This window comes from Lissotriton vulgaris, chromosome 12 (genome assembly GCF_964263255.1).
Source record: "Lissotriton vulgaris chromosome 12, aLisVul1.2, whole genome shotgun sequence".
Taxonomy (NCBI): Eukaryota; Metazoa; Chordata; class Amphibia; order Caudata; family Salamandridae; genus Lissotriton; species Lissotriton vulgaris.
In genome coordinates this window covers 737,770,352-737,784,561 of record NC_141700.1, presented here as the reverse complement: position 1 = coordinate 737,784,561, position 14,210 = coordinate 737,770,352, and the positions used below count along the sequence as shown (strand labels likewise).

At 42.6% G+C, this 14,210-nt stretch overlaps 1 protein-coding gene across 1 annotated transcript in view; it reads right to left on the bottom strand.

The window, feature by feature from the left end:
• LOC147678459 (vomeronasal type-2 receptor 1-like) overlaps nucleotides 1-12,096 on the bottom strand; it is a 57,386-nt gene extending 45,290 nt beyond the window's left edge. The window contains exons 1-2 of the mRNA XM_086945642.1: nucleotides 11,108-12,096; nucleotides 3,089-3,380 (exon numbers count right to left, since the gene is read on the bottom strand). Coding sequence (XP_086801768.1) covers nucleotides 3,089-3,380; nucleotides 11,108-12,096 — 1,281 coding nt within the window. The remainder of the gene's footprint in view (nucleotides 1-3,088; nucleotides 3,381-11,107) is intronic.
• Nucleotides 12,097-14,210: the final 2,114 nt, after the last annotated feature.

The window sequence follows — 14,210 nt, the reverse complement described above, 5'->3', positions numbered from 1 at the left end:
TCCCAAATTCCAGTGCTTTGCTTTCCAGGGCATTAATGGCACTTTCGGGGTCAGGGGTCACAATTGCCAAATCATCGGCGTATGCCAAAACTTTGGTGCTTATACCATGTCTGAAATCAGCGGGAATTTCGGCGTTTGCTATTATGTAGTGATAAGTAGGTTGATATAAAGAGCAAACAAAAGCGGAGAGCAAGGGAATCCCTGCCTTGTGCCGTGTGAGATGTTTATAGGTTCTGTCAAATTACCATCGATCATAATTTGAGCCTTATGGGCTTTGTAAAGCGACTGAATTGCCTGTAGCATATTGGGGCCAATGCCAACACGTTTTATCACTTCCCATAAAAATAGCCAGGAGACCCGGTCAAACGCTTTTTCAGCATCTAGTAAAATTAAAAGCGATCGGGTCTCCTGCTACTTTTGCAGCATCGAGCAGCATGATTGCTCTCCGCACATGTTCGGTGGTTCCTTTTTTGGGTATAAATCCATGCTTATGGCGAAAAAAGAAAAACCAAAGGAAATGATGAACGGAGCGATGACAATACAAGTACTCACCCCCAGTCAACTGATCTGGGTTTAATCCATCACAGTTCTTTAGCCCACTCTGCCACCCCAGTCCGAACTGCCAAGCCACGCCTTCCCTGGACCGGAAACAAGCAACCGATGACCGGTTTCTGGCATATCTAAAGAACGGTGATGGATTAAACCAAGATCAGTTGACTGGGGGTGAGTGCTTGTATTGTCAACGCTCCGTCCATCATTTCCTTTGGTTTTTCTTTGTTCGCCATAAGTTGGCAGGGTATGCTCAGACGTGAGTCCCTTGCTCACTTTGCAACTAGATTTAAGCAAGCCGGGCTGAAGGAGGCTGTAATGCCAGAAACCGGTCCTCGGTAGCCTGTTTCCGGTCCAGAGAAGGCATGGCTTGGCAGTTCGGGCTGGACTGTTCTCATGAGGCACAGGGTCAGACTTATTTGCATATGGCCATGTCTGAATTGGGGTGGCAGAGTGGGCTAAAGAACAGTGATGGATTAAACCCAGATCAGTTGACTGGGGGTGAGTGCTTGTATTGTCAACGCTCCGTCCATCATTTCCTTTGGTTTTTCTTTGTTCGCCATAAGTTAGCAGGGTATGCTCAGACGTGAGTCCCTTGCTCACTTTGCCACTGGATTCAAGCAAGCCGGGCTGAAGAAGGCTGAAATGCCAGAAACCAGTCCTCCGTAGCTTGTTTCCGGTCCAGGGAAGACATGGCTTGGCAGTTCGGGCTGGACTGTTCCCATGAGGCATAGGGTCAGACTGATTTGCATATGGCCATGTCTGAACTGGGGTGGCAGAGTGGGCTAAAGAACGGTGATGTATTAAACATAGATCAGTTGACTGGGGGTGAGTGCTTGAATTGTTAACACTCCGTACATCATTTCCTTTGGTTTTCCTTTGTTCGCCATAAGTTGGCAGGGTATGCTCAGACGTGAGTCCCTTGCTCACTTTGCCACTGGATTCAAGCAAGCCGGGCTGAAGAAGGCTGAAATGCCAGAAACCGGTCCTCGGTAGTTTGTTTCCGGTCCAGGGAAGGCATGGCTTGGCAGTTCGGGCTGGACTGTTCCCATGAGGCACAGGGTCAGACTGATTTGCATATGGCCATGTCTGAACTGGGGTGGCAGAGTGTGCTAAAGAACAGTGATGGATTAAACCCAGATCAGTTGACTGGGGGTGAGTGCTTGTATTGTCAATGCTCCGTCCATCATTTCCATTGGTTTTTCTATAAATCCATGCTGCCAATCAGAGACAAGATTCTGAATATTCCTCTATCCTCTTTAGGTGTGATCCCTAAAAAAGCCTGTGATATTTTTCCGGACCCATCTCCCTTTTTGATATTTTGGATTTGTTTTGATTGCCTTAGTTTTCCCTCCCTATCCATGCCGGGTACTTGAACTCCGTAATTTGGACTAGAACCACTCTCCTCTTTGGGTGTAGCTCTTGTTTGGGCCTGCAATGTTTTTTCTACCCCTTGTCCCTTATCAGTTCCGGGAGTTAACACATAATCTCCGGTTGTGAGGAGCATCTTGTTCGAATTCTCTTTGTTGGTTATGGCCAAAGTACTTGGTACATTTTGCTTAGTATTAAGACTAGTATTTCTGCTGAATATCCCAAGATATAAATACGTTTCTTCGGCACTGAAGGATCTACATTGGATGCCAATAAAAAAACGTATAGAGTTCAAGGCTCTATGTATTGTTTTTAAGACCACTCAGGACATAGGACCAGGTTTTCTTAAACGGAGTCTGTTATTCTTCATTCCAGCACGCAACCTTCATTCATCCTCTTCCAACACCCTTGTGGTTTCCAGAGTGAAAAAATGCTCCTGGGGAGGGAGAATTTTTTTGTCGGGTGCCACTAGGCTGTGGAACTCTCTCTCAACAAATCTGAAACATGAGAATAATCTGTTAGCTTTTAGAAAGGCGCTAAAGACTTGGCTTTTTAGTTGTTAAGGCCCGGTCTAACCTCAGCCTCAATGTGTAAGCGCCTTGACACGCTCGGGTGATTGTTTTGCGCTCTATAAATCGCCATTTCATTTAATTTCAGAATCAATGGTATGATTTGATTGTGTACTGGGCCCGTTATTGGATCCTCCTCTGTATTTAGATTTATTACCTCTTCATTGGTTGCCACATGAAATTGGATTGATGTTAAGGTTTGTGCATTTGACACCATGCTTTGTTTTGCATTGACTGAGGAACACACTCTTTCATTACATTCCAAGAGGGGCCCTGTGATCTTCATTTAGCTGTCAGGTGATGGTGGCCCTATACGAATGCGTTCAATTCAGCAGCATCATCACTTAAAGAGAGCGCCAAGGTGCAATTTGCTAAATGTGCATTATTTAGACTTATATCGCCATGATGTATCCTACCATAACATACCATACTTATACAGGTACCTCTTTGATTGAAAAGTGACATCATTTATTAAGGTGTAAAAAAGGTTTCCAAATTATTTGCCTAAATATTCAACCCTTGAGGGTATTATTAATGTTAATGTAACATGTCTGTATTCATTCAAGGAGCGGATGATAAGTTGTCAATGACTTTCTCACCTGGGGATATCTATAAAGCCCCAGAAGTGTGGCAATGGATATGGATACAGTAGAACTCAGTTCTCCAATGATTGCAGTGATTGCTGACCGCCGATTACACTTGTAGTTCAAGATGGCTCTTTCTTGTCCAGTCAGCATCTGAAGACATGCCTCAATGGCAATCCCAGTTATCAAACAAGTATCATAGACATGGAGACCCAGAGTGGTGTTTGGAAGGATGTTCGGATCTTGGTTGATTTCATTGACAGCAAACACCATGGCTTGAACAGAAGCATAGCTTGAAACACTGAAACTGCAGAAAAAATAGCAGGTCATTCTTATTTCAGTACACTTGAGCAATCAGTGCATTTTGTGTAACAGGTAAAACAAACAGAGTAAAAATAGTAAAAGATGGATTAGGACATTTAAGCAAAGGATGTCTCTAGGATAGACATTGATGAACTTATAAGCAAATTCGGAAATCAAAATTAGTCAACAGATTTAGCATTACATGAGGGATAGGGAATTTGATTGGGAGACCAGGTCTGTAGAAGAAATTGTCAAGAGAAAAAGGGCCACATGTATCAACATTTGTAATAGCGTTTAGGTAATTGCAATTTTCTGCAAATCTTATTTAGGCAATCGCTTTCACAAATGTATAAAAGTCATTGGGCCTTGTCAGAACTGCGGGTCTCTAGTTGGCAATGGCTTGCAACTTTGTCCAAATAGGGACCCTTGCTTCTAGTCAGACTAAGGGGACTACACTCCTAAAAAAAACCTGTTCAACCCTGTGGTAGCTTGGCACGAGCAGAAAGACTTATCTCAGAGGCAGTGTGTAAAGCATTTGTGAACACATTACAGTAGTAATAATCCACAATACAGTAGTAAGAAAATGACTTTAAGATGGTAGATATAACTCCGTTCACTTTAGATGGTAAATGCACCACGTTTCCCACAAAGTACCTTTGGATGCATCATGCAAGATAAACAAAAGGTTCGCAGGGAGAACGATGTGTCAGTTCCTTGCTTCAGGGGAGGCGATGCATCTGTTCCTCAGAGCTTGCACAAAGTTGGCGATGCGTCTGTTACTTATTGGAGAGGAGGTGATGCGACAATCTTGTTACAATGCAACACAGTGCACAACTTCTTCCTTTGTTAGTGTGGGCCAGGGTCATCAGACGCACCACAGGAGGTGGATCCAGCATCGTGGAAGGCAGACATAGCCCTATTCAGGCCCAGGTCCTACGCCTCCTACCACTCCCAATGCAGATCGGTATATTAAGCCTTCTGCTGACTCACCCTGTCTCCTGGAGCCACCCCAGCCCCTGTCACTCACAAGCCAGACATGGAATACACAACCTAGCAGAGGCAGGCTTGGATGGTTAGGCAAGTAAATACCTACTTTCTAAAAGTGGTATTTTCGAACACAGAATGTTAAAACCAACTTCACTAAATTATGTATTTTATCATTCTGAGTTCAGGCATACTAAGTTTGCTTTTCTACCATGTTCCCTGGGTAAGTTAGGATTATAGGATTTTATGATCAAATTGCCCATTCTGGCCTATGGGAACAGGTAGTCTTGCAAAAGTGAAAAAACGAAATTGGCTGTAGTTCACTATCAGGACATGCTACACAGACCAGGGCATGTCCTACCTTTCACATACAATGCACCCTGCCCTAGGGCCAACCTTAGGGGTGTCTCACATATAGAAAAGGGAAGGTTTAGGGACTGATAAGTGGGTACACTTCCTAAGTTGACATGACAGTACTAAACTACACACAGGCTCTGCAATGACAGGCCTGAGACACACGCTGCTTCTGTGGGTGGCACAATCAGTGCTGCAAGCCCACAAGCAGCATTTGATCTACAGACCCTGGGCACACATAGTGCACTGTACTAGGGTCTGACAAGTAAATCAAATAAGCCAATCATGGAGTCACTAATACATTATAATAATTTACCATAGGGAACACTTGCACTGTGTTACTGAATAGCAGTGGCACAGTGCCCAAAGCATCTAAAACCAGCAAAACAGAGGAGACAACAGCAAAAAATGGAAGGGAGACTCACACCAATGGTACCAGGTCTAACAGGCCTATTTTGATCTCGCTGGGAAAGCTTCTGACCGTAGGCTTATTACAATGCAGCTGTTCGGAACTGAAACTGTCTGGTCATTATGGGTGGCTTTCGACGGGCTCCATGAGCCCGTCGGCCACTCAGAACATGCCCGTAATCCATATGTTTGATTTGGAAACAGGCTGATTCTGTGAACAGATGTAACAAAGACCTAATTACTAACAATATTCGTAATAAGCACAACATTAATTTTGCGGTGCAAACTAAAAGTCTCATTGCAAAATCACCAATGGCAGCAAGTCGAATAATGTCCTACTTAATGAATATTAGTTTAGCAGATGGATATTTGAGAAGAATATGATTGATTACAAACACAGAGATAGTGGCCTGCAAAGAACATACATACTACCACTGTCTCTGTGTCTGTATTCCAAAACTTTGCTTGAATCTGCACATGTTCCTTAAAGAGGGGACCCTTAGGAGGCACCATTATCTTCTTCAATAGATGGTTGCACTTTCATGAATGTATACATCTCCAAGCCATTGGCTAGGTGATAAGTTGCGTAAGTTTTGATACTATTAGCAGTCTTATCCTGCATTTAATTATTTATTTCATTTATTACAATTATAAAGCGCCTGACCCACCCCAAGTTTGGAAAAGCTCCAACCTTTCGGTTTTTGATTTAAATTAAATAGAATATTTACCTATTTGTATGTTTGAGGTATACTTGTTCTGTTTTTTGTGTATTATTTTAAGGTTCAAATCATAAAAAGAAATTGCTTAAACCAGAGTACATTGCTTCCAGTATTGATTCACTAGTGGTCCACAGAAGAGAAAAGGTTAACAGCCGCTCTGCTAGTAACTCTCATAGGCCCTCCTACCTGATGGGCCTAAATGTGTTCCTTCCTTTTGAGGTTCTTTAAACCTTTACATGTTTCATGACAAGAACATTTCTGGATCCTCCACCAGACCTGGAAACCTAAAGGTCAAGAGAATAAGAAAGATCGGGAAGCACATTTGGCAGTCCGTGTAGGTATCATGACCCTACTGTGTGATCAGCAGGACAGAAAGACTACATTTCCCATCAGTGCCATGTGATGCAAAGGAAGAGCGTTACTTACTTTTTGCAAGGGTCAGGAAGCCGAAACTCTGTGAATTCATATTTCTCTCTTGGCATAATAAAAGTCACAGGCAGCAACCCTCCAATCAGGATGTCTCCCTCTTGCTGATACCCCGCCTCTCTCTGGCTGTAGAGTGAAATACTCTCCGAATTAGAAGGGCAAAGGACCGGCAGCAGGAGGAAAACTGGGATGAGTAGCATCATGGGTGACTGCAGCTGGCCACAAATATGCGTCATCAATTCTGGGAGAAAAACGTACTTTTAGAACCGATTGGAAACCTTGAAAGTATAAAATAGCAAACATGACATTTAAAGAACTTGCAATTATCTAGAGATGGCCCTCTTTTGCTATGGAGGTGATTTTGTGAAGGATCTCAAAATCTAGGTTTCATGTTTAGGGGAGGGGAATGAGGGATGTTTCTTGTGATAATTCCCTGCTTTGTTTCTTGTAATAATTCCCTGCTCTTTGTGTTGATCAGACCATACATGGTTTCAGTGCTGTGTCTGACTTACTCAATACACGTTTCAATACACGTTTCACGCTACTACCATGTAAGATGATAATCAGCTTCCAAGATTTTCCAGACCTTTGTAAGTCTTTTCTCTATTTTTTACCTTGTTGAGACACAATCTCTTAGCCGAGGATGTGGAACCCTTTGGTCTAGAACTGACCTCAACTATGGCATCCACATTGTGTTGAATGGTTCTTCCCTTACAGTGTATTTATTTAGTGGTGGCAGTGTGCAATACAGCATTTATGTAGTTCCTTTTTAGCGTAGTGTCCCAGCTAATGTTGGGTAATTCATGTTCACTGTGTTATTTTTTTCTCTTCTCCCAGTTGTATTTTGGCCACTGAGCTCTGTGCCAATTTCCTCAGCATTTCACCTTGTCTCTGACATCAAATGGATTTCTTCAAGATCCGAAATGATAATGAATGAAAAAATGTAGGTTAGTCTGTAAATCATGAGTACATTGTGTTAGCACTCTCCCTCATGTTCACTGTGCCATAAGCCCTTGAGAGAGCGCATACAGCACTCTAATTGTAAGGGTGCATCATACTCATAGTTTAAACGCACCCACATATGTTTCCAGTATCACTATGTATTATGTCTTTTAAATTCATTTATTCTACACATTAACCAAGACATGTAATGTGCACGTTACATAGAAATCACACGTAATAGAAGACACCATTATCTCTATATGCACCTGCGTAGGAAGACATTATATTCATATTAATGTAATCATGTGTGTTATGGTTGCCTGTAGTCTAGGCCCCGGGCTACAAGTTGTTTAGGGTTTCGCTTCCTCAGCTACTGAAGAATTAATTGAATGTTTCTTTGTTTGTGCTAGAACGGTATGCTGTCATCCAATTGCAGGTATAAAGAATTTACCATCATTATTTTAGTTTAAGGAGATTACTGGAATGTCTTTGAACAGTCTGAGAAGTGAGAGGGGAGGATATCCTCTGTGCCTGGCCTATCTACACTCCAAGGTCACCAGAAGCAAGGAAGATTTAATTAAAGAAGTCATGGAAAAACACCACAGTATTGAAGAGCGAAATAATGTGATATATTTAGGAGGTGGCTGACTTTATTCCTTTTGTATTGTGCGCAGGGACAGAAAAATCAGACTTCTAAATTTTCGGAGGAGAAGGAGCATCTTAAGAGCGAGCTCCATAGCTTTAAGCTATTTGACACATTTTGACGTGAGTAATTCTAAGGAAGTCTACACGTGCTGACTGACAACTATGAGAACTGAGATAGGGGAACCAGCCAGAACCATCATTCATGAGAGTATTGTAGGGAAAGATATTTAATGCATTCTTTCCTAATGAAAAGGGATTTGGATTCTGCTTCCATCTTGGGTTGTGAACTAATCTTGTAATATATTATTCTATGTCTTCTATGTCGAATCAATTATATGCGTAGATTTGGCTCTGTACTAATATTCCTGTATCTATATTCATTAATATTGAGGTGAGTATATATTCAGCTTTTTTTGGCCTTATAATAAAACCCATGAAATAGAACTCGGAGTCTGTGGTCTTTACATCATGACTACATTGTAAGTATAATTTTGCTGTGTTTTTTCCCCTTGACAAGTTTCAGTAGGCAAATAAAAGACCATCATAGCTGAACTTGGGAAATAGGGCGAGGCCTAATTTTGTCTAGATCACCCTCACACCCAGTGCTTACTTTCTTTTCTAATATTCCTTCATATGTGGAAGTTTGACTTCTGTTCTGGAACCATGGATGAAAGAGTTGGGTGTTCACGAGCCACCTAAAGATTCAGGGATTCAAGTGTCTAACAAGATACCCAGATCTCTTGTATTAAAAGAGTGCATGTACTTCAAGGAGGGCTCTGCCACCTCTCCATCCACAACTCTGCCAGCATTTTACATAACATTTACGTTGGATAGGTGAACCCTCTTATATCTTCCAACTCAAAATTGCTCCTCTCCAAAGAAGTCAAGCAGGTTATCACAGACAGAGTAAGCTGCAGTAGCCTTGGCCTGAATTGAATGACAATAGCAGTTAACAACATTGCTGACTCTGTATGGCACATGGCTTACAGCTGCAACTGAGCTACCTCAAAAACTAAACTAGCATCTCCTACGGAGCAGATCAGTCAGGTTATACTCTTTACAAGCATTGCAAGAAATAGTTTTGCTTCCCTAGCAGGACTTTTAAGGACACATTTTGTTTCCAGTTGTGGGTAGCAAACCCCATACCGGTAGCACCTTTTGAGGGCAAGATAGTATTTTCCCAGCAGAAAGTATTAATTGATCCATTTAAAAATTGCACTTGTGACAGAGGTGATACCCCAAATTGGAGATAGATTCCATACTTTAGCTTTTGTGGATTTGCTATTTAAAACCCATTGTTTATTAGTGTATTTACTAGCGCAATATTGGGGATGGGTTATTGTTGTATTCTCTTTTGTAAGCCCCACATTTTGGACACTGTATTAGCTGTACATGGAACCACTGATTTGTGGGCACAACGTACTTGACTTGGGAGTTAGGATTCTATGGCAATTCAGGAAGCTACATTACACATAAACAACTTTGTTTGCCACTACTTCAGTGTGTCATGGAACTTAGGCCTATATGTACAAAATGATTTTGCATTTCTTATGCCGCATTGATAACCCTGTTTCTTGATGTTGCTTTAAATAGAGAGGGGGAGCTTGATAGATTAAGGCCTCTTTTTTATTGAGTGAGGGTTTGGACCAAGGAGGAGCTTATGTCATACTAAAGGGAAATAAAGGGAATGCTAGCCATTGATGGACACCTATCCTTCCCATGATTTAAACATGTCCAACTATGGTTTGAAAGACTTGGGAGTAGAACCTTCTGGACAGATCCCGGATCAATGGTGGCTAACTCTAAGCTACAGTTAAAATCACACTACTGGGAGTATATTCAAGCTAGCCTCGATGGAACATTTTATTCTTTTAACTTTCTTTTAAATGTATTATATTTTATATTTTTAGAGCCTTTCTAGAGACTAGCAAGCCCAATATTTGATATTAGTAATGATCCTTGCTTAGTTGGTGCAGTGCTGAAAGTAGCCCAAAATGAAATCATTTTGTATGCCTTGGCACTTTTTTAACCCCTTCACTGCGGTGGCTATTCAAACAATGCCAATTATTGGGAGGCCTCAAGGCCACTCTAAGTTCACGATAGGTTTTTCGCAACCAGAGAGCTTGAGATGTATGGTAGATGAGACTGAAAAAAGGGAGATTTATAATTAAAGATGAAATACTGCTGTAGGAGGGTAACAATTTTACCGATAGTGATTTAAATATGTTGGAGTTTGTTGCAAAGAGAAATTGCTTGAACACTGTACCTTTTGTCTTTCAGATGCAGAGTACCTAATTATTGAGCATGGGAGGATAGGTGCAAAAAGTACATGGAGAAGGAAAGAAGCATGCAGGAAGGAAAGTAAAGGATTTGCACCACCGAAAAGAGGAAGTGTATTGGTGTGCAGGGTCTTTAAACAGGAGCAGGGACATTCCTGCTCTGTGATTGTATAAGTAGGGGTTTACGTTCTTTGAACTGCTGCAAGAGTGACCAATGAAGGAGTTTATGCATAATGTTAGCGTCCTTGTCTTTATTTGGATCTTGTGTCTCCTCTCATTGCACTTGGAGAATTATCTTCCTATGCAGCCCAGAGATAATAAGCTCTTTCTACAGATGTAATGTCGACTCTGATTGTGACTGGAGTGCAAGTCATTTTTGGAGACTGCAACTGAGTATTGTTTATCATCAGATTGTGACTGAGAAAGAAAGTAAGGGAGAAATAAAAAGGACGAGAGGGGTAGGTGTAGTAATGAAGGTCCACTCGTAGATGGGTTCAAGAACGTTTATTCAGTTCTAGTAAACACAGGCGCTCCCAGCTTGAACGGATAAGACTCACATAACCCCAACATTCTATTGCTGCCTTCAGGTGACAGCACAGGCTATACCAAGAGGGGAGGTGGCATAGGGGGGAACTGTAAGGGGTGGAAGAAACCATGGGATAAGTTACAACACATCACCCTCCCTAGGGAGTCCAAAGTGGGTTGGGGAGCGGGGCCAAGAACCAACGGGTGAGTAGGGGCGAGCAGGGGGAAGAGAGAGATAGAGAGAGAGAGAGAGAGAGAGATAGAGAGAGAGTATGGATAAGGGAAATGCAGGTGAGAACAGAGGCGGATGAGAACAACATATGCATCATGTAACACAACATCAAAGCATTGAGTCTTACGAAGAAGACTCTTTCCCAGGTTCCCTACCTAGGTTAGTCTGACAGGAGATGCCATGAGCCCCTTCCATAGAAGGCAGAGCTACCCCTTACTTCATGTTATACTGTCTGCGCCAGGACGGGTTGGTTCTTTTCCTGTGACTCTCTCTTCTCTGCCCCATTTCCTGCCTTCTGTCCCCTGACTCTGAAACCTCCCCACCTATCTGGTTTCTTCTAATGGTAATGGGGACTACCTGGTCTTGACTCCACATTTTCCCGTCCTCCATGACCACCACATTGCTCTTAAGTTCCTTTATTTTCCCTGGGGCGTAGAATCTGTCCTCTCTTTTCCCAACCCTGTCCGGCTTTCTGATATACACCATCTGCCCTTCTTTGAGGTTCTTCTCTTTTACACCCCACTTCCTGTCGTACCAATCTTTGTATTTGCTTTGCTTGTCTTCAATTTTCTTTCTCATTTCCTCCTGATCGACTTCCACATGACCATTTTTCCCCATCCAATTCGGGGATAGCTTTGAACCGGCTTGTCTTTTTCTCAACAGCTCGAAAGGTGAGTGTCCTGAAATTGAGTTGGGGGTGGTATTATAGGTCCACAGAGTTTCCATGATGGCGTCCTCCACATTTTTCCCTGACTTGCTGGCTAGATTGATACACTCCTTCAGCAAGCAGTTGGCCCTTTCCACCTTGCCGTTCGCTTTTGGACAATACAACGGTGTACAGATATGGGTTATCGAGCAGTCTTTAAGAAACTCTTTCATCTCCTCCGAGATGAGTTGCACTCCGTTATCTGTTATCAACGTTGAGGGAATTCCCTCTTTTGTAAACACATCTTTTAAGAATCGTATCAAAGACTTTGTATTGATATTAACTACCACCTTGTGAGTTATCCAGTTTGAGTAATAGTCAATCATTACCAACAGGTACCAGTCTTGCGAGCCCCTTCCCTGAATGGGTCCCGTAATGTCGAAGCCTAGTTTTTGCCAAGGTGCCATAGGTACTTCCAACAGAATCAAGGGAGAATGTTTAGATACTTTAGATTTGTCGCTTAAGCTACACGTATAGCAATCTCGTACTTTTTCCTCCATCTCTCGATACATTTCTGGGAACCAGTAGTCTGCTCTTAACCTTGACTTACATAGACTTCTGCCCAAATGACCTTCATGGGCCAAGGCGATCACTTGATACCTCATTCCCTTGGGAGGAACTAGTTTTCCAGACTTCAGGACGAAGTTTGCTTCCACAGAAAGATCTTCTCCTACATTCCAGTATGGTTAAATATCGGTATCCAGTTCCTTGCACCTCTTGGGCCATCCTGACACTATATACTTCTTTACCCTCTTCAAGGTATCGTCCTTTTCCATTTGTTTTTGCCATTCTTCTTTTGCCACTGCTGCTACTCCTATTTCCAAAATAGTGTCATCTTCCTTTTCTTCCTCAGCATCACCACGGATGGGCGCCCTTGAAAGGAAATCCGCCACTCTGTTTTGTTGGCCTGGTATGTATACTGCTCTGAAATTAAATCCTTGCTGACCCAACACCCACTTCGCTATGCGCGGGGTCATTTCCTCCATGTTTTTCTTTGTGAACAAAGGTACCAAGGGCTTGTGGTCCGTATGCACCTCAAATTGTACTCCCCACACGTAGTACTTGAAATGTTTGATTGCCCAATATACCGCTAGGGCCTCCTTTTCCACCGTGGAATAGTTGGCTTCCGGCGAGGTGAGGGTTCTGGAAGCGAAAGCTACCACTTTTAGCTCCTTCACCACTCGTTGAGCTAAGGTTGCGCCTATTCCGCGGTTGCTTGCATCGGTAGACATTATTATGTCTCTTTCAGGATCAAATTTTCCTATAAATGGTGCCTGTATGATTGCATTTTTTATATCTCTGAACGCCGTTTCTTGGTTTTCTCCCCAGTTGAAGATGCTGTCTTTCTTTACCAACTCTCTCAAAGGATAAGATCTGGTGGCAAAATATTTGATGAATTTCGCCATGTATTCCGCCAGTCCAAGAAAAGACACCACCTCTTCTCTGTTCCTTGGCGTTGGAGCATCTCTTACTGCGTTGACCAGATCACATTTTGGTTTAATGCCTTCTTCCGAAATAGTGTGGCCCAAGTAGTCCACCGAGCTCACCCCCAACTTACACTTGCTCACTCTGGTAGTGAACCCTACCTCCTTCAATCTCCTCAGCACTCCTTTGATGTTCTCACTGTGTTCTTTTCCATTTGAACCATAAATCAGGATGTCATCCTGAAAGCACATTGTTTCTTCGCAGTCTTTGAGAATGGGCTGCATCACACGTTGGAAGGCTGCAGCCGCAGACGCCAACCCAAAAGGCATCCGTAGAAATGTAAAGTTTCCAAAAGCAGTTGTGAAAGCTGTCAGAGACTGTGACTCGGGATGTAGCTCTATCTGATAATAGGCCGAGGACAGGTCCAAAACGCTAAAGAATTTTGCCCCTTGAATGGTGCTAAACATCTCTCCTATTCTCGGGAGGGGATATCGGTCTGCTTGAATGTTTGCATTCAGATTTTTAGGTCTACACACAGCCTAATGTTCTTTCCTCCGTCCTTTGTCATGATAACGACCGGAGCCAACTAGCTGAACGTTCTATCTCCTTGATCACACCTTGGCTGACCAGTTTGTCCAACTCATTTTCTAAAGGCTCCTTCATTCGCAGGGGAATGGATCGTGTTTTATGTACCACCGGTACAGCTCCTTCCTTGAGCGTAATTCTGTGCATATAGTTCCTTAACACACCCAGATTTTCATTAAACACCTCCTTAAATTCCATGGTCAGGTTTTCAGCGAAACAGGGAGGTTCCACTAACAGCACTTGCTCTCTATTGTTAGGATCTAACTTAATCCCTAATTCCTTCTGGTGCTTCCCACCCAGAAGGCTAGAACCCCTTGTAGTGACATACACTTTCCCCACCGTGTGCCTATCCTTAAATGTTATCCTCATTTTCGCCATTCCCTCTAATGGTATACGTTCCTTGTAGTAACCTACTGGACATATGTCAGCTTTCTCTAGTACCATACCATTTTTTGTAAACTTCTCTTCAAACACACTTTTGTCTATCAACGTATAAGGGGAGCACGAATCAGCAAAAACTTCAACTCTCTCTCCATCAAGTGTAATTTCACATTTAGGATACTCATTACATTCATTTTCTTCTCCATCCCCCACCTGAAATATG